We start from the raw sequence: 19,620 nt of genomic DNA, 5'->3' as shown, positions 1-19,620 counted from the left end.
ACAGTTTCGGTGCATATGGTCAGCTCCTTCCAAGCTGATTTTCTTACTCCCGAAGTTCTTCGATTCGTGTGTTGGTTCCGGTGTGTTCGGGAGTCCACGAGGGCGGTACATGTGTCTCTGCAGCTTTGCAGGTTTACGGTCGTGGTTTCCGCTGTTTGCCCACACACAGCGCCTTGCCGGGACGCGTGTGTCTTGCGCAGTGCCCTGCCGTGGAGCCCGGCCCACACAGCCCTTCCCTGAAGTGCATTAATTTCATCGTTGATTGTTCTATATGTTTTTAAGGACCATGTTAAGATCTTCCTTAATTTAAGGAAGCTGTTTTTGAATTACGTCTTTGAATATTTTTCTGTCCCATTTGTTCTGCTTTTCTTCAGAACATCGTCGCAGGTGTGCGGAATGTCCTGTCTCTCTTATGTGTCTGTCATCTTTTCCGATCTTCTTCATCTCTGTGCTTTTCCGTTTGTTTCGATTTTTCTCAGACTTGCCCTCATGTCCTGTTTCCAGTGCCGCCCTGACTTTTGCTGCTTCTAATGAGATTTTCCTTTAGTGGCTTCGCTGTCTTATTCTCTAGGCTCCGCTAGCTCACCGGTTGTCTCATGATTTTTCAGCCTCTGTGTCCCCTTAGTTTCTCGAGAGAGTGGAGGAGGGTGTGTGGAAGGTGAAGGCTCGCCTCTTGCTAGTCGGGATGTTTCCTCTCCCTCTGCCACGTCAGGTGCAGGTGCGGTGGCACGAGGCAGCCCTCCGGGCTGCTGTTTGCGCGCGGTGGTCTGCAGCAAGTGGAAGTGTGACTTCCTGATTTCGTGTCCGAACACGCTGTCCCCGGGTCTGTTCCGTCCTGCATCCCGTCTCGGCGGGAGGCCGGCCTGGTTCAGCTGCTCCGTTGGGACCGGGCTCGGGCCTGGGGCACGGTGCTTGTCACTTCTCAGGTCACGTTGTTTGGGTTCTTCCCTCTCTGCCCTTCAGGCCTCTCCAAGGTCACACTGTAAAATTACTTGACAATATTAATCACTGAATTATGCTTAAGAATCAAGATTTCTGGCTTTTTAAAATCACCTGGTCTTCATTCCCACTTTCTCACGTGGCCTCAAATGGCTGAATCGGTGGCCGCCCCCCCCCCCAGGGGAGGGTATGCCCCTCACCCCGTGCCACCCCCGCCCTGTCGTCTCAGGATGACAGCTGTGTGCCCAGAAATGATTTTTCCTTAAAACCGACACCGAGTCATTGGGGACGCAGTGAGGACCGGGGGCGGGGCTCGGCGCGCGCAGTGCGGGGCCCCGGGGACGAGCGGGGCCGCGTGCGGCGATGTCCGTTTCTGGTGTCGCATCAGGTCGGGGTTCATGCGTTGGACTTTACCGCTGAGGCGAAGTAGGTGGCGAGGCGTTGGAGAACGTGTATCCCGTGTAAAGGCTGTACTTTTAAAGACCTACTTCCACTTTTAATGCATTGGCAGTGAACTTAAAATGGTTCCTTAAAGCCCACTGGGCATCCGTCCTGCGAGGCCGCGAGGGCGGAGGGCACAAGTCTGTGTGAGACGGGGCTTTTGCCTGTGAGGAGCTGGCGGCCTGGCGGGGGGGGCAGGCCGCGGCGGGGAGCAGGGACACCGGACAGGGCAGGCGGCAGCGTGGCGCGCGTGGGGACCCCGGCCCGGCGTTGGGCAGGGCAGGGGCTGGCAGGGCGCTGTGTGCGTGAGGCTCACGTCCCCGCGCGTGCCCGGCGTAACCTCGGCTCGTTTCCTTCCAGAGAATGGTTTTTCTTGCTCTCGCACGAGGTGCTGAACCCCATGTACTGCCTGTTCGAGTACGCGGGCAAGAGCAACTACTGCCTGCAGATCAACCCCGCGTCCGCCATCAACCCCGACCACCTCGCCTACTTCTGCTTCATCGGCCGCTTCATCGCCATGGTGAGCCCGACCCCCGCTCCGCGTCCCTCGCCCACACCGCACGCACCCCTCGGCGTCCTCGCAGCTTCTCGGAAAGCAGCCGGTGGTGTCGGTCACGCAGGCACCGTGTCGCACAGGGCTCCGGCCCGAGCGGGGCGCGGCGGTGGCAGCTGACGCAGCTGCCGGTCACGTCCAGGGCACGAGCGGGTCGGAGGTCCGGACAGGTGCACGGCGGGGGGAGATGGCCGGGTGAGGCCGTGCGATCGTTTAGGGGACAAGGGTGGCCAGAGAGAACTCGAAGGACACTCGTGAGTCGGGGGGGGGGGCACGGGTGCGCGAGAACGGTTCCCAGGAGACGGAGCGAGGGAAGCGTGCGCTGGGGAGGGCGGACTGTGGACGAGTGACCGGCCGGCACGCAGGGGGAGGCCCCCACCTCCCTGCGGGGGGCGAGGGCAAGTCGGCCAGTGGCTGGGGCTGCGGAGCGGTGACCCTGACAACGAGCGGACAGGCGGGGTGCTGGTCACGAGTGCCCGGGCCACGCAGAAGTCCTCCCGGCGGCCATCTCCTCGGCGACATGGCGAGCGGGCCGTGGGCGGGGCGCAGGGTGGGCGAGCACTGGGTGGCACCGAGCCGGGCACGTGGCCGGGCGCCCGTCCCAGCACGTTCCACCGCCCAGGCACAGGCGGGGAGCGGGCTGAGAGCGGGGTTCACTGCGGCCAGGGGGTCTGCCAGACACGTCGCCAGAAGGCGGTGCGAAGGCGCACGGGTCGAGTGTGGTGGGGGGCAGGCTCCGGGACGGGTGGGACCCCTGGAGGCAGCCGGCGGGCGGGGCGTGAAGCGCAGGCCGGGGGCGCAGTGAGGGCGTGCGGGGCAGCACCCGGCCGGGGAGAGGCTCGTGCGCCTCAGAGGGCGGCCGAGGGGACGAGTCCGGGGGTCTCACTGACCTCCAGAGAGGTCGAGGCTGGGGGGGGAGGGGTCCGTGGTGAGGCACACTGCACCCCACTTCCAGTCTGCTGACGCGGGGAGAAGCAGCACCCCCGAGCGGACCGGAGGGGAAGCCGGGTCCTTGGAGCCGAGCCCGGCTGTGGCCAGGGCCATCGCTCCCCAGGTCATGGCATCAGAGCGTGGGGCAGAGCAGGTGGCTGGGGGGGGGGCGGTGGGGCGAGTAGGGTGCCGAGGGGCCCGGGGCTCCCCACGCTGCCCGTGGCCGGGGAGCGCTGGCAGATGGAGGGGCAGCCCCCAGAGTCGCCTGGGCACCTGCAGGGTCCAGAAGGGGGCGGAGGGGTCAGTCCCCCCTCAGGGTGGGGTCGAGCTCCTGTGTCCTCCTCTTCCCCTTACTGATAGGACATGGGGAGCTCAGTGACTCAGGTAAACGGATTTCACCTGTCAGCTTTTCACGCTTAGCCTTTTATATTTTTAGCTGTCACAATTTATGCTAATTAGTTAAGTGTTTTGGGTTTTTTTTGCCTGCGGGGCCTCATGATTTCTCCATTAGCATTGTGCTCTAAGAAAGACCGTTATTTTGTAAGTTTTAAGTAAAGCTTTTGTTTCCCTTGGCAGGCACTTTTCCATGGCAAGTTTATTGATACTGGTTTCTCTTTGCCATTCTACAAGCGTATGCTGAGCAAGAAACTGACCATTAAGGATTTGGAATCTATCGACACCGAATTTTATAACTCCCTCATCTGGATAAGGTGCAAACACTTATCTTTCGGTAAAGCACTTTTTTAAATCAACTTACATATCTCGTTAATTAGTGTGTGTATATATATATTTTATCGCCCAGAGACAACAACATTGAAGAATGTGGCTTAGAAATGTACTTTTCTGTTGACATGGAGATTCTGGGAAAAGTCACTTCACATGACCTGAAGCTGGGAGGCGCCAACATCCTGGTGACGGAGGAGAACAAGGACGAGTACATCGGGTGAGCGGTGCCCGTCGCGCGGCGGCCCCGGTTCCCGGGCCGTGCAGAGCATGCGGCGCTGCCGTCCGCCTGCTCCAGCTTCCCCCCTGGTCAGCTCCTGGGACCGCGTCCCAGTCACCCCCCGTCACCGTCCTCTGTTCCCGCGACCTCCGAGCGAGCCCTGCAGCGCTCCAAGCTCGGCTGGACGCCCGCCCCCAGCCCGATGCGCCTGCTCGCCGGCCGTGCCACGTCCCCTCCCCCACCGCCCCTCGCCACGTGCATCTCACCTCCGTCACCTCCGTCCAGAGGACACACTGAGGGGGACACAGCCTCCGGCGAGGGGGCGGGGTGTTGTCAGGAGCACTGCTCCGGGTGTGGGACCCCGGCGGCCCGCGGGCCCCTCGAGCCGCTGCCGCCACTTCCAGACCCCTGTCCCTTGAGCCGCGCAGCCCCAGCGCCTCCTGGTTCTCGTGACCCCTCGCCCAGCGCCGCCTCTGTCCACTTCTGGCTGGGGGCGGCGTCCAGGGCTACGCTCAGCCCGCCCGTCCGGCTGGGCGGCCACGGCCCGTGTGGTGCGGCGGTCCCTGCACCTCAGAGGTGACGCCAGGAAGAGCCCGGGAGCCGCTGTCTGCCGTCCTCTGCGGTCACCACGCGTGGCTGTCCCAGTGGGACCGCTAGTGCGCAGTGGGATTTGATTTCGTAGTTTTTAAATCCTTGAATATTTTCTATTATTCTTCAACCACTTAAAGGAAACGCGAAGACTGGCCGCTCTGGCTTGCACGCTGGGCGGGGCCCGCGGCCGTGGTCCGCAGCCGTGGTCTGCCGGCCCCGGGGGCTGCCGACGGCCCGCGTTAGGGCCGCACGGCTCGCAGACTTCTGCTGCTGCTCCACCTGTTGCCTCTGTTGGACCTGCTTCTGCTGACGCCACCACCATGTCCACCCTCCTCTTGGACGGCACACGCCCCGTCGTCTTTGTCTCCTTAAGATTTTTTATGTTCGCTTTTACAATCGTTGCCACAGTGGGATCGTGTGATACACATGACTCTGTGGCTTGCTTTTTCCAGGTCAGTCCACACAGACCTAACCCGTTCTCTCACAGCTGGATGAGTCCCGGCGCCTGCGTCACGTTTTTTAAGCCATTTCTGCTATTAGGTGGCACTCGGCTGTGCCCAGTGTGGGCCACTGGGAACAAGGCGGCAGAACCACACGCGTGTGAGGGGCGTGTGAGGCGCTCAGGAGGGATTTAGGGCGCTTGCTGTGCCTAACCTCTTGCCTCGTGTACAGATCACCGCTGCTAACCGCCGTTTTCATTTCAGCTTGATGGCAGAGTGGCGCTTTTCTCGGGGCGTGCAGGAGCAGACCGAGGCGTTCCTCGGCGGCTTCAACGAGGTCGTGCCCCTCCAGTGGCTGCAGTACTTTGATGAGAAGGAGCTGGAGGTGAGGCCTTCGCCGCGCGCTGCAGGGGGGGGGGGGTGCCGGCCCCGAGCCCTGTCACCCCTCCACGCGTCCAGCGGGCCACGGTCCCCTGGGCCACGGCGACGGTGTGGCGCAAGGTCACGAGTCGGTGGATGCAGCCCCGTTGCTCATTCTAAGAATTCTCTGAAAGCAGTGAGTTGCCCCAGATACCAGATCTTAAAGTCAGGATGGAGTTGTTTGTGGTCCTCACTGAATTTAGACTTGTTACAAGTTTATCAGGAACTATTTTTTCTTTGGCGATGAAGTGCGCAGTTTGTCACCTCGGCCGTTTCAACGTGCGTGCACGGTGCGTCACGCACGTCCGTGTCCCTGTGGCTGGGCCACACGATGCCCACGTGGTCCGCTGAGTTGCAGCACGTGGAAGAATTTCTCCTTTTTAAGGCCCAGTCGTGTCCCACTGTGTGCACACTTTATTTAGGGTGACATTTGGGGTGCTCCCACGTTGTGGCTGCTGTGAGCACACTGTACCGCCCCTTCACCCTGTGGCCTGGCCCCGCTGACCGGGTCTGCTCGCCCCCCAGGTGATGCTGTGCGGCATGCAGGAGGTCGACCTGGCCGACTGGCAGAGGAACGCCGTGTACCGCCACTACACGAGGAACAGCAAGCAGATCGTCTGGTTTTGGCAGGTGCGTGCCTCCGTCCTCATCGGGTCCAGAGGCCGAGGGGGAGTGTGTCTCTAGTCGGACAGTCGGAGCAGACTCTGGATGCTCCGGCGGTGACGTGCGCAGGCAGCCGAGCCCTCTCGAGGGCGATGTCCAGGAGGACCGCGCTCTCTGTAACCGAGACTTGTTTGAGCCACTCAGCGACTGACCTGTTTCACGTCGCTTAACTGGTTCACTGTCAGGTGAAAAGGCTGAGTTGTTAGTGTAGAAAGATTTTCCAAAAACTGCATCTTTTCGTAAGGATGTGTCATGTGTTTGGGGACACACGTAGAGTCGTGTCTCACGTGTCACCATGCACCGTGGTGCGTGCCGGAGCTGCTAGTGCACCCCTGGTGTAAGCTGTGGCACAGCCATTCTGTGATTCTATTGCCGCGTAACCATTCTTTTTTAAAAATGAAAATCAGAAAGCATGTAATGTTTCCGTGCGGTGTCGAGGGGAAGGCAGTCCGTGTCCGCCATCGGGATGGGCGTGGCGGCCAGCGCGTCTGCTGCGCAGACTAGAGACCAGTGACAGTCCCTCCCAGGCCTGACACACCGGGCGCCTCACACAGACCGCAGGCGGGGACCCTCCCCGCGGGCTCCCCCGGGTGTGCGCTTGTGTCTGTAAACCCGAGGAGCTGCCACTGGGGGGCCCACGTGTCCCCGTGAACAGCTGTGGTTTCTGAGGGGCTCGTTCTGTGCCGGACCTGGCAACAGAGCCGTTCCCTGTGTCCTGACGGTGCGTGTGCTCAGCACGGCTGTCCCCTGGCCAGTCTGCTCCGCCCACCTCAGGTCAGCATGCTGCGTTACCCTTTGTGTCGTCCTCTTTGAAGAGTGAACAAGGCGCGCTGGAACGCACCCTCCGGGTTTCTGAGTGCGGGGCGCAGCGCTGGGGAGGCGGCGGTCAGCGGCTTCAGCTCAGACGCCGCCGGGCTCCTCACACGCGTGGTGGGGACAGCGTCGCCCTCAGCACTGAGGGCAGCGCCTGTCCTGCCGCCTTTCGGGGTGAGCTCGCACAGCGAGGGGGACAGAGGCGGCCTCCCTGCGCCCTTGGCCCGGTACTGGTTCTGTCACGTGTCTTTTGTACTATTTCAGTTAAATTTCTTATTCAAATTAATTCTTAACTTTGTGGAAGAAACTTAGGCATGATGTGAGCGCCTGCCATTTCGCGGCTGGAGCGCTAAGGTGAACTTGATCGTTGCAGTTCGTGAAGGAGACGGACAACGAAGTGAGGATGCGGCTGCTGCAGTTTGTCACGGGGACCTGCCGCCTGCCCCTGGGGGGCTTCGCGGAGCTCATGGGTGAGTGCGGGCCTCGGCCCTCGGGAGGGCGTCTGCACCAGGAGGGAGACCTTAACGGCGAGGGAGGCCCGGGTGGCCCCTGCTGCTGTGAGGCCCTTCGCTAGGCAGGAGCAAGTGACATTCATAAAACTGTGTGACATGTTCTGTTATTTAGTTAAAAACAAAAAGTTTAAAGGATTGGATACATTCTGTCATATTTTTCTGGTTTAGGAAGTAATGGGCCTCAAAAATTCTGCATTGAAAAAGTTGGCAAAGATACCTGGTTACCAAGAAGCCATACATGGTAAGTTTAAGATTCCTAGATACGGGGCGAAAGCCAGTCTTCTGGTTTTTAAATATAAGTGCTAACATAACTGCTAATTCACGAGAGTGGCCAGGATGTCACTCAGAGAACAGACTAATGGGCACCGCCTAACTGAACACTTCAGCAGGGTCCCTAGTTGGGTGACACTGACCTAACAAGTACTCAGTGTCTGCTACGTAAGAGGGGAGACCGCGTGCTCCATCTGCTGTGGGGTTTGCACCCCTGGGGAAGGGCACACAGGCAACAAACAGCCAAGCAAATAACTAACTCGGTCACTTCTAGGAAGTGAGGCGGACGGGCAGGGTCCCAGGGAGGGTCGTGGTGGAGCGTCTGTGGGAGAAGCGGCAGGTGCATTCTTCGTAAAGGGTCGTTTGCAGAGGCCCTGAAGAAACTGCAAGGACATGGGGGGTGTGGGGAATGACAGACCTTGGAGGTGCAGGCAGGGGAACCTACGAGACCCCTGGAGTTTTAGGTACGTTAATATTAAAGTGTAGGAATACTGCAAAATTTTTTATGTACTTTTTTTATGTAATTTTAAAAAATATTAGAAACCTCTTCAGTGTTTCATTGAAGACATGTGACTTTGTCTTTGTTCAGTTTTAATCGCTTGGATCTACCGCCTTATAAGAGCTACGAACAACTGAAGGAGAAACTTCTGTTTGCCATAGAGGAGACCGAGGGCTTTGGACAAGAGTGACGGTCTCGCCTCGCGTCTAAGTACGCTGCCACGGAAAACCGCCTAGACGGTGTGTCACCTGTTTGTCTCTAGTGACTTTTCCAAACGTCTCTAAATGTTTTCCGTTCTTCCAGAGAAATATGCAAAAGAATTCATCCTTTCTACTTTATTTATTGTTCCCTTGAAGTGACTGAGCAGGAAAAAGATCATTCTATGTTAAATAAGCATCTATGTATCTAGACATACACGGTGGTGGCTCTAGTTTTATAGAGCCCCGAGTGTATTAAACATGACCGCTGTTCATTCAAACGGTGTGGGTTTGCTTTACCTTGTTTCTTATCCAGGGAAAAAGCGCAAATTGCTCCGTGTTCCTCTCCCTCCTGTGACATCTCCTAAGGGTGTTGAGTCGCATGGCTGTTGAGAAAGGTATCAAGGGCTTAGGCCAAATCTTACTTTGAGTATGTTAAAAAAAAAATGCTGCTGGCTTTTCTGGAGACAGGGGCTTAGCCTGTCCGTTTGTTTTAAACTAGTTCAACGTTTCCCCTCTTTGCTGTACCAGTAACACAGTCAAAGAATGAACGACACTGCTTACGTGAACGTCGTGGACTAGGTCCAGTACCCGTTAGTTTATTCTAGAGCTTGGAAAGAAGTGAGAAGCGTAGCGGTTTACATGTTACTTTGGGATGCTAGGTATTTGTGGAATTAAAAAGAATCAGGCACGCCTAAACTTTTGTTTTTAAATGGGATGCTCTTTAAATTCAATTCATAGTAAATTGATGCAATTTGATACTTAGGAACATGAAAAAGGTAATGTGAACTTTTATACTTTTTGTTCAAGTTTTGGTTCTGTAAAACCAGGTGGACTGAAGAGCTGCACAGCCGTCTGAGGACTTTCTATTAGTGTTCGAACATCTCGATTCATGAAATTCTATGTACCAGAATTAAGCATATAAAAAATCTTTTGGTCCTCCCCCCTTTGTTTAGAGATTATTTTGTCCTAGATCTTCAATCGTTTTTCATTATTAAGGGCATCTGCTGGACAACAAATCTGATGTGAATGATATTAATGCTACTTTAGCAAACTGGGCTTCCTTATTACTATAAAACAAATTTGTATCATTTCAATATGGACTGTAAATTAATTTAAAAAAATTTTTGTAACCATGGAGCTGACATCTTAGAATGTTATCTGTAACATAATTCACTAAGTACATAATGAAACTATTAGTATACAATTTACTTTCCCTAAAGTTTGTTTTGCCAAAATTTTATTTTTCTATAAATTAACGAAGATTGTGCTGTGCCTTTCCATTGGGAACTCACAGTGACGATGCAATAAAGGCCGTGATCCGCGAGGCTGAGCAGACTCCTTTCCCGCATCCCAGTCACTCACACCGGTTATTTTCAAGCTAAAGAATTAAAACAAAACTAATGTATACGAGAGAGTAGGTAACAGAAGGAGACCAATCTTCAAAGGTACTACTCAGGTTATACCTTGTTTGAGACACAAAGTGCCAGCCACTGCTAGATGTTTTGCTGTGACAAGTCACTGTCACTCAGTGGAGGTGTGTGAGTGCAGTATTCAGCAGACTTGGCTGAAGACAGGGTTTCCAGGGTGCTGGTCCCCCTCCCCAGGCAAGAAATCACTGTCCCCAAATTAGGCAACACAGAGCCCAGGCCAACTTCCTGAGGGACCCAGCAGCAGTGCAATGACCCTGGAACGTGGCCCACCCCTGTCCCAGGCGAGGCACAGGAGGGCAGACAGCTCGTGTGGGGAGGAGGTCCAGGCCAATTTCAGTGCCCGCGGACACCAAACAAACATGGTTGTCCCCCCGCAGCCTGGTCACGCACCTCGACTTCACACCCTCCGAGCCTGGCAGGGTGGCAAATGTCTGCAATACCAACCGAAAAGCCCAGGCCACCTCGGAGGGGCCCCTGTCACCACACGCAGTCACTGCTCTAAGGGCAGGGGTCAGCCCAGGACTTCTGTCTGGTTAGCTACCAAGGCAGTCAGCCCCTCCCGTCTCTCCTGCATGATGTGGCCCCGCACACGGGCCACACGCCTGGCCTCGCCCAAGTTCTGGCTCGCGCCGCCCCCAGCCTCCGCAGAGGGGAAGTACTCACCGGGACGCGTGGTAAACCCCGGCCTGCTGGCAATCCTCAGCTCCCAGGCAGTGGTTTTGGTTTTGCTTTTTCTTTGTCGTAACGATGCTTAATTTAGAGATAAGGAAAAGTGAGTCTGAGAGGTCATTTTACAAAGGCCACAGCCTACGCTTGAACGCTCCGCTGGGACAGTTCCGTCAACATAACAGGTTAACGGCCATTTCTCAGATCCAGAGCCTCCCCACCCTCTCAGAAGAATGGACATGTGTCTCCAAGGAGAGGTCACTAAACCGCCTCCCGCCCAGGTCACTGTGTTCAGGAGACACAGACGGGAAGTCCGCGCTCGGCTCGGGGACACGAGCCCGGGGGAGCACAGACCGCCCGAGTGGGAAAGTGCGAGCCGGGGCCTCGGACGGAGGACAGCACCGCGGGGGCCAGACTGGCGGGGACGGCCACGCCCCCGCGTCACCCCGGGGATGAAAACTGACGCTGCTGTGACCGGGACCCAACGCTCGGAGCAGCCAAGGGTGGGAACAGCGTCCGTACGACGAAACGCAGGCAACAGGAAGGACCACCCCGCACTGGCTGAACTCAGACGGACCCCGCAGCCAGTGCGCGGAGAAAAGCCACCTCAGGAGCCGACGTCCTGCGCGGCTCCAGTCGTGCGGCGTCCCCGAGATGAGGACTCGCGGCCGCCAAGCGGGGGGTGGTGTGGAGAAGGCGTGACGAGCGACAGCACTAGGGCTCTGAGATGAGGGGCGCGCTGTGTCCCACCGTGGCGGCAGTGACACACGCCGCACGGGACACACGCGTGTGCGCACGACGGCACCTACGGTGGCGAGCGACGCCCGACTCATAGTTACCGCTCACCACGGGGGACGGACGCGCAGGACCTCCCTGCTCCAGTCTGTGCAGCTTCTTACAACCGGTTTGAAACGTCTACAGAGCACCAGAGGGCGGTCCCTCGCCTCGACGACAGGCTTCACCACTGGAAGACGCTGCGCTTCGCGGAAACCGCTTAGCAGTGAACTAAACCAAACCTCTCGCGTGCCACGTGACGGCCTGCTGCTGACCGATGGTGACCACACGACCACACGACCACACTCACAGAAACCATGTCCGGGAAACAACACTCAGAGTCACTCGAGAGGAAACTGAAAATGAGGCAATTTCAGATCAAAATGTTCAAAATACAAGCAGCAGCAAAATTTGTTAACGCCGTGCACTAATACGTATTAAATGTACATAAATGTAGATACAAAAAAAATCCAAATTAACAATTCAAAACTCAGAAATGGACGTAACCATCCAAAGGTGTGAAATGCCTGCTGACTGAAATCAGGAAAAAATAAGACAAACAAGTGAAGGCAAAAGGTTCCTAAGAAAACGGTCTGGAACTAAAGGGTCACAGAAGGTAGAAATGAAGCGAGCCACAAGCGAAACCGGAAGAGGTAAAAAGAAAAGTCAGAGAAGGTGACGAGTCAGGCGGAGAAACCTCCTACACGTGCGATTCCCTGGAGTCCCTGAGCCACGGAGCAGGGTCTCCAGGTGCGTCCCGTAAGGCCGACCTAGAAAAGGGACGATCTGAGACGGCGGTCCCCGCTCCGCGCAGTCCCTGCTGTGAGACGGCGGCGGGACGGCTGTTCAGGTGGTCAGCGAAGGCAGCGTTATGACGTTTGGATCCTGGTTTCAAAAAGTGTGAGACATTTTGGGACGCTCGAGAAAATGCTACTGTTAACTTTTCAGCCGTGACAACGGGTTAGTGAAGGACGTCCTTACTGTGAGACAGTGCGTGCTCAGGTACGTACGGATGAAATGAGTCGTCCCCAATTCCGGGACTGCACGTCCACGTGTGAATCAGACAGGTGTGCGGAGTCCACTGTGTTTTCCTTTTTGCTGGAAAACACACATGATCGAACAGCGCACACCCACGTGGTTCGCTGGGACACCCGTCCCTCCCCTTCCGGGGAGAGGCCACCCGCGCGGACGCTCAGGTCTACGCGGCGCCCGCGGTCCCTGCACGAAGCCTCCGCGTCGGCGGTGCCGGGGGTTTCCCTTTCCCCCCGTCCGGACACCGCATCTGGGCCTTGTCTAGACACAAGGCCACCCGCCTGTGCGGCGGAGCCACAGTGACAAGGAAATCAAGTCCCTTCCCAGTCCTGTCCTGACACAAGGCCGACTCCAGGACACAGCGCTTGACCCCGTGGTTCCCAGCCTCCTGATGGCCGCTCGCCGGCTCGAGACCTCAGCTTTGCCCCCATGCAGCCCGCAGCGCAGTCCCCACTGCCTCCTCCCCCCCAGAGCTCGTCCTGGTCCCCTCCCAGCCTGAGGGGACCAGTCCTCAAAGCTGACCCCACTTCGCACTGCTGGGGTCCCCAATGCACAGCGGTCTCTGCCTGAGCCACAAAGCCAGACCACGCTCACGGCGGTCATTTCTTTTGTTATTTGTGAAATGGTCACGACATGAAAAGAACTGAGAAAACAGAAAACAGTCATAATGTACTTATAATTTGGTGAAAAGGTGGTGTTTTCTAGGCATTTCATGTGTTTTCTTCTCTGAAAAATCCTCAATTCTTGTTGCTGAAACTCGTAAGCAACTGAGCGGCTTCTGTCTGAATCTAAAATGGAAAAATACACATTATGAATAAACAGTACAGCATCGAACAGAGATCGGCTTGTCAAATTCAAGTGCACAAAGTGGACTGCAGCTTCTGAGGGTCCCCAGAGCAGGGGGCACACGGTGAGAATGAACTTCTTAGCGGTCACTGGGTGGCCCTCGGAGCCCGTCCGCATCCGCACACACCCTGCTGTGGACGCTCTGAAGTGTCATCTGACGGCCCCGTGAGCCTGTGCCGAGCGCGGCCCTCACAGCACCGGCTGCCACAGCGACGCACACCGTCCGCTCCGTGGCTCGCGATGCGCGTCCGGGCAGCACGGACACCGCTGGCCCAGAGGTCCGGCCCCGCCGGGGCTTCGCGGCGAGCGGCAGGAAGCGGGGCGCACCTGCCTGTCCTCCTCGGTGCGCGCGGGGTAGTCCCTGGCCTTCCCCAGCCAGAAGGCGGCGAGCTTTCTGTTGTGCAGCTTCAAGTACGTCTTTCCCAGGAGAAGCAAGTTCTTGCTGTAGAAGTTCGGATCCACTGTGAGGAAGAAAAATGGATCTCAGATGAAACACTGTTGTGCTTACTTTCGAAGGCTTCACCTTGGGGTCTAAACTCTGACGCGTTTGCGTGGTCAGTGAAGACGAGCAGCTGACTGGGAGTCGGTCTCGTGTTTCGGCCCTGCAACGCCTGTGAGACGCCCTCGGCGTGCGGCTCCCCGCGGCTCCCTGCGCGGTGCGCCTGGGGGCGGGCACAGGGACAGGCTCCCGCCAGGACGCGGCCTCCCTGAGGGCAGGGCCTCACCTCACCACCCCGGCTCCCTGTGGCTCCCTAAGTGCCGGGAGCAGCGCCCCCACATGGGGGGAGGGGCGCCCGGGGCCGCCGTGTGCCGGGAGGGCCACGCAGGCGCAGGAGGGACCCGGCTGCCTGGATTTACGATGACGAGGAGACAAACGTGCGCACCATCGACGGTGACGTAAGGTGAAGAGAATGCTCCCGTCGTGCGATGAGAAGCCAAAGGAAAAAGCAACCCTGAGAGGGGACGGCGGAGCTGGACTGGGGGCCGCAAGGGGCGGTGACAGCTGGGAGCATGCCCTGCGCCGGAGGGAAGGTGGCCTCCCTGTTCCGAGCGCGCCTGCCCCCACTGCTCACGGCCGAACCCCGTTTGCTCCCTGGTGGACACGGCCCTACTCGCTTGGTTTGAACATGTTTGCGAGATGCCACATGAGCATGCCCGAGCTTCCTAGGGGTGAAGCAGATGCATTCATTCAGCTTTCCGCTCTGTCACTGAGCAAAGATGCCCAGCATCATCCTAAACAACAAGAATGTAATTGTGAGCATAAAAGTCCCCGTCTTCCCTGAATTCAGACATGGAAATATCCACACCCTGGAGTGATGAGGGCTGCGACCCGGAAGGCGAGGGTGGGCAGCAGGGGAACCTGAGGCGGACCTGGGCCTAAGGGAAGGCCGCAGAGCGAGACACGCCCGGCCCCACCCCGCTGTGTGCAGGGCCTACTGGGCTCCACAGCAACGCCCCAAGCCATCGGCCTCCAGCGGCGTTTTTACTTCACTGTGACACTGCCAGTCCCTTTGAGGACACTTCACTCCCAGAGTCACGTCCGTGATGTGTATGTAACTCCATTGTGAGGATGTTAAGAGTAAAAGCAGAATTGATGCTTATATTACAGAGATAGTTAATATTCAGAAAAAATGTTCTTCGAAAAAAATGTTTTTTAAAAAATGCTTTGCTATCATGAAAGCATTTGGGCAGGTCCATCTGAGCAGCAAGGCCCTTGAATTTAATTTTTTGATAAAGTTCTACAGAAATATGCAATGGTTTTTCTGGTGTATTTGGTAACATCTGCTTTTGACTTTTCTAGTTTGTGCTAACATGAAAAGACAGATTCAGCATGGGCTGGTGTCAGTTTTGTAGACTGGCCATTTCTTCAAAGCAAGAGTGACATAAAACTCTTCTTCACAAAAGCAGACAATATCTGCAACGGTTTAAAACCAGAGTCCTCATCTGAAAGCGTCTCATCAGCTGTGTGACCCTGAACAAAACAGTTCGGAGCCTTCTTCCCAAAAGGCAGGCTGAGCGTGAGCCACGTCGCGTGGGGCCCCTCCAGATCTGCGGCCCTACACTCAGGAGGGCCCGCTGCTCACTTGGGCGATCTTCACTGAATGACACTGTTTGACAATGTCTAATACAAAAGTGTATCAGAATAAATAACATTTTGTTTTAAAAATTCCTATTATATATAAAGCATTCATACAATTTAAACTACATTAGTATCTGAAATAAAAAATATTTTACCTTGTTCTGCTCTTTGGAAGTAGCTCAAGGCCTGTTAAAAACACAGAGAACCCAAACAGTGAAAAGGATTGAAAAAGAATGTTAGAGCATTTTCTCAAAGGGTCTATTCCTGCATTAATGGTCAGTTCATCAACAGTGAGTTAACAAAGCGAAAGTAACGCGACACTGCACGAGCCACCAGAGCAGATGGCAGGGACTGTCCCCGCGCGGTCTGCACCGAATGGCCTCGCCCCGCAGAGAAGTCACCACGTGCGACTCAGCTATTCTGACCTCTCCTTAAGTCACAACAGCGACTCCCAGAAAAAGCTGGATGCAAAGGGTGTACCAGCGAATTTTTAAAAGTCCTTTGTTATTCAAATTCCTATGTAAAATGTCACTGAGTCTGAAACGCTACATTCCTTCTGTCCTGCTCAGGCTGTTTTATAATCATTAACCGACCACTGATTCTTCGGAAACATAACTTGTTACAGTGAAGCCGACTGTTCCTTTTCTCAGAATGTACTTTTTAATAAATATTTCCCAACTGTGTCTTATACTTTCATATGCTTTACATCAAATTCTACACTATATCTTTCCAGAAAAAAAATAGCTCCTTATTATATAAGTACTGGGAAAACTACTTAAACTGCTTTTTCCTTATTCTGAAAATTTTGTGATGAGTAAACCCCACATGTCTGCCCAGAAGTCCCTTTAAAATTTTATTTTTAACAGGAACAGAAAAAGCCCTTGAAAATATGAGCAAGAGCCTTTCGATGCCACTTTCAAAGAGTTATCGTTACTCTTCGTCTGTGAATACAAACGTGCCTTCTCTTCCAGGGACGTGACCGTCACTATCAGAATGTGCACCTAAAACGTGCTGATAAGAGCTGCTGTATTTCCGGTTTTCTTTTGTGACTTCTAGATGGTGTAAATTTCTTGGGCCATCTCGGCTGACAATAAAGCCGAGTTAGCCGCCCGGCAGCCACGGACCTGGGGCTAAGCCTGCGCTGACACTCGCCCTGGACGGTGGGGACGGTGCTAACTGCTCAGCCGGGGAGGGAAGGGGGGCGTGTCACGCTACCTCCTCATACGTGGAGCTGGGCGGGGCCGCGAACAGCATTCTAGCAACTCTCCTCTGATACCAGGGCATTTCGGCAAACGTGTAACACCTGCAGGGAAATAACATAACCTTCACACACGTTCGAATCGGACCTTTTCTTCCTCTTAAAGAGAACCAAGCAGTGTAATACAAAAGGAACCTCCTATTGCACATTTAAACAATTTGCACTTGACATAAAATTCAGGTCACTATTCGTACTGAATTGTCCAGATGCTGACTGATGTCAATCCATCGATTAGGATGTACTTTGTGATTAAATATAAACAGTGGCAGCAGCACTCGCGACGGTCACACGGGGCGCCGTTCACGCCAGGCGCCATGTGCCGGGCACCGCGCTCAGCGGCTGTCCCACCTGCTTACGACTGCCAAGTGAGACAGGATCACCGCCCTGCTTTCACGTGAGGAAAGCTAACTCAAAAGTTAAAAAAGAAGGAAGTAAAATGACAAAACGGCATCTGACGGTCCGAGTCCACATGTGCACAGGGTGAGGCGGACGGCGACAATGGATGGTCCTGCCAAGGCTGACAGGGGCAGAGGGAGTGCCCGCCTCTGACCCGGTCTGCGCTGCGGGCGAGCCTGCTCCGTGCTCCCGGCTCGGGCTGCCCCGCGATCACCCTCGGTCCCTGGTAGGTGTCTGGTCACTGCGTTATGCCCTTTGTCCTCCAGGATTCCCTCCTGAAGAGTCTGCTATAGGACTGGTAGGACGGCAAGCGCTCAGCCCTGCAGACCACCCCCGAAAGAGACAGAACGACCCCGGCTCGAGACAGACGCCTGGACGGGGCGGGGGCAGTGAACCCACTGGTGGGCGCTCACCCCAGCAAGCCGAAGCGGGACACGGGACAGCGGCCACGCAAAACCCGACACACTGAGTCAGACCACGCCGCTCAGGTGCCAAGGACCGTGGCGACCCTCTGAAGACGCAGAGGCCCCCACGGGGAGCTGAGAGGGCCACCCACACGCAGCAGTCCCCCGCCACGGAGTCGCGTTCTGCAGCTTCGGTGACTGTGGGCAACCGTGCTCCAAGACCAGCACGTGGAAAACTCCGCAAGTGCACGATCCATCGGTTTTAAGTCGCGGCGCTTCCGAGCGGCATGAGGACAGCTCGCGGGCCCTGCCCCGTCCTGCTCGGGACGGGACGCGTGCCCTTGTCCAGCGTACACGCTGTGCACGCTCCCCGCATGTCAGTCACTTAGCTGCTGTCCCGGTCATCAGGTCGACTGTCAGGGCACGGCGCCCCCGTGAGGGACGGAACGGGAGCACATGGGGCGCAGCGTGGGCCCCGCACTGTCCACGGCCGCACGTTTCTAAATGAGCCGCATGATGAGGTTTAATGGGATCGCAATCAAATTTCGTATTTTCTAACAAGACATGTACAAATGCTAGTTGATTTAATGGATTAAATGCTGTGACTGCCAAGTAAATGTTTTTAAATATTTTACATCTTGCTTTTTTATACACTATAAAAGATCATACTAAATATCACTGAAAACTTTAAAGAAATTTTCTTACCAAATGCCCATTAGGTGAATTGAAGTAGCATCTTTAGGGTTCAGTTCGATTGCTTTCTAACAAGAAATAAGAAAATCAATCATTTGTTTTCTAAATACCAAACACCAATAAGAACTTCACTATGTCTCTGAAGAAGCCATGATTTAAAAAATAATTTTGCAACCTTACATTTCAATTATTCTACAATAATCGACACCAATTTCTTCCTCCTGATTCTTTGTTTCCGTACACAAAAACAACTGTACTAAGATTACTATTTTACAGGATTCAGAAACTCTTAAGATTTATCAAGATAAGAAACGTAAAATCTGTAAGTGAAGGTCATTTTGAAAGCAGATTAGATGAAAAATGAGTTTCTTTTTGCCAAGTCGATAAAACTATTGAATAAAAAGTACTTTCCTAAGAGAACAAAAAACGCAACTTTCAAAAGTCCCCTCCTGTATGCAGATTTTCTCAACTTCCCCATCTATACTTCGCCAAGAAAAAACACTACTCATTCACTGTAGGTTTTCACACAAAACCTACAGTCTTTACTGTTTCTTTAAACTTTAAAGTATATTTGTGTAATATTCATCATTCACATTGGAAATTCCTTGTCATGTATTTCTACATCTCAAGACACAGAGTAATTTAGGAGATTAATGCTACTGAGCAAAATACTGTATCTCACTGAATCTAAGATAAGTAAGTTATGATACACCATTATTTTATGTACCGCTACAAAAACAAAACACTGCCAAGATACCGATGAATATATAATGCAATCTGATTTCAAAGGTCTTAAAATGTGAAAAACATACATTAAATTGAAATACATATACACACGTGTGTCACACGCACACACTGACGGCCGAGCAGGAGGCTATGTCTCCTGACTCCCAGTCCCAAGTTCTCGTTCACTACTCATTTAACAAACGAGGACTGAGACTACAGCCACGAATTTCAGAAAAGGAACTGGACGGCACACCCGGCATCACCCCCGAATGTTCTCACTGCGTTTCCTTCTGTTGCAGTTCTGGGATAGTGTAAAATCGCGAAAGACAAATGCACGGCTGTCTGGCGGTTTTGTTCTAGGGACTAGGGAGCAGTGGAGCACACCGTGAGCTGAGCTCGCAAGAAACATGTGGCTGACGTTAGGGGGCACTTTACACACACACCGCGCCCACAACTCCACGCAGGACCGCCACTCCCGGGAGCGGCGCCGGGGCCTGCTACAGTCCCCGGCCGCAGAGGCTGGCCGTGGCCGCATGGCGTGTTTGGGCCAGCAGGCCGTGACCGAGCGCGAGGCAGGTGGGGCTTGCTAAAAGCCTGCGCGCTGGGCCTCTCCCCTGGGAGCACTGGCTCGGGGAGCCGGCGCCCACGCCGTCAAGTGTGGGCTGGACGAGTGAGGAGACGAAAAGGGGAGGACGCACGGCAGACGCCAGGCCGCCCCGCACACCCCTTCCCGGCTGCGGGCCCCGGAGGACGCGGGCCCCGCACGAGCTCAGCGACACCACACCGCAGAGGTGCTGCCGGCAGTTGGGCCACACGACCGGGAGAAGTGAACCGTCGCTGCCGGAGGCCGCGACACTTTCGATGCTTTGGTACACAGCAACGGACAAGCGACACAGAACTCTGTGCAGAAAACCGACGGCTTTGAGTTCAGCGGTACCTCGAAATGCTCCTTGATGACATAGGCGTTTGCGATCTTAGCCTTGATGCCTTCGTAATCCCCAACGTCGCTAATGCAGATGGCATACCACTAAAAATGAAGAAAAAGGTATAAGAAGAAGAATACTCTCATTATTCCATTTAACACGAGGTATAACTGGGTGG

General features: G+C 54.9%; 2 protein-coding genes across 25 annotated transcripts in view; one reads left to right on the top strand and one right to left on the bottom strand.

The window, feature by feature from the left end:
* The window catches only part of WWP1 (WW domain containing E3 ubiquitin protein ligase 1), a 63,482-nt gene extending 53,944 nt beyond the window's left edge, over positions 1 to 9,538 (top strand). For 15 of the 18 annotated variants that reach the window (XM_036232756.1, XM_036232760.1, XM_036232754.1 and 12 more), the window contains 8 exons: positions 1,741 to 1,900; positions 3,440 to 3,573; positions 3,666 to 3,806; positions 5,102 to 5,222; positions 5,783 to 5,887; positions 7,107 to 7,203; positions 7,414 to 7,486; positions 8,105 to 8,204. In XM_036232756.1, coding sequence (XP_036088649.1) covers positions 1,741 to 1,900; positions 3,440 to 3,573; positions 3,666 to 3,806; positions 5,102 to 5,222; positions 5,783 to 5,887; positions 7,107 to 7,203; positions 7,414 to 7,486; positions 8,105 to 8,204 — 931 coding nt within the window. Of the gene's footprint in view, positions 1 to 1,740; positions 1,901 to 3,439; positions 3,574 to 3,665; positions 3,807 to 5,101; positions 5,223 to 5,782; positions 5,888 to 7,106; positions 7,204 to 7,413; positions 7,487 to 8,104 lie in introns of all 18 variants that reach the window. The other 3 variants (XM_036232764.1, XM_036232750.1, XM_036232763.1) reach the window with 2 other exon arrangements.
* Positions 3,633 to 19,620, bottom strand: part of RMDN1 (regulator of microtubule dynamics 1) — a 37,383-nt gene continuing 21,395 nt past the window's right edge. The window contains exons 5-14 of one of the 7 annotated variants that reach the window (XM_036232765.1): positions 19,457 to 19,546; positions 17,806 to 17,861; positions 16,258 to 16,345; positions 15,198 to 15,228; positions 13,294 to 13,423; positions 11,157 to 12,904; positions 10,308 to 10,394; positions 9,507 to 9,592; positions 8,512 to 8,597; positions 3,633 to 7,898 (exon numbers count right to left, since the gene is read on the bottom strand). In XM_036232765.1, coding sequence (XP_036088658.1) covers positions 12,790 to 12,904; positions 13,294 to 13,423; positions 15,198 to 15,228; positions 16,258 to 16,345; positions 17,806 to 17,861; positions 19,457 to 19,546 — 510 coding nt within the window. In that variant the 3' untranslated portion in view covers positions 3,633 to 7,898; positions 8,512 to 8,597; positions 9,507 to 9,592; positions 10,308 to 10,394; positions 11,157 to 12,789. Of the gene's footprint in view, positions 7,899 to 8,511; positions 8,598 to 9,506; positions 9,593 to 10,307; positions 12,905 to 13,289; positions 13,424 to 15,197; positions 15,229 to 16,257; positions 16,346 to 17,805; positions 17,862 to 19,456; positions 19,547 to 19,620 lie in introns of all 7 variants that reach the window. The other 6 variants (XM_036232766.1, XM_036232768.1, XM_016153149.2 and 3 more) reach the window with 6 other exon arrangements.

The sequence above is a fragment of the Rousettus aegyptiacus genome, unplaced genomic scaffold, assembly GCF_014176215.1.
Source record: "Rousettus aegyptiacus isolate mRouAeg1 unplaced genomic scaffold, mRouAeg1.p scaffold_m13_p_15, whole genome shotgun sequence".
Taxonomy (NCBI): Eukaryota; Metazoa; Chordata; class Mammalia; order Chiroptera; family Pteropodidae; genus Rousettus; species Rousettus aegyptiacus.
This window is presented reverse-complemented; position numbering and strand designations above follow the sequence as displayed.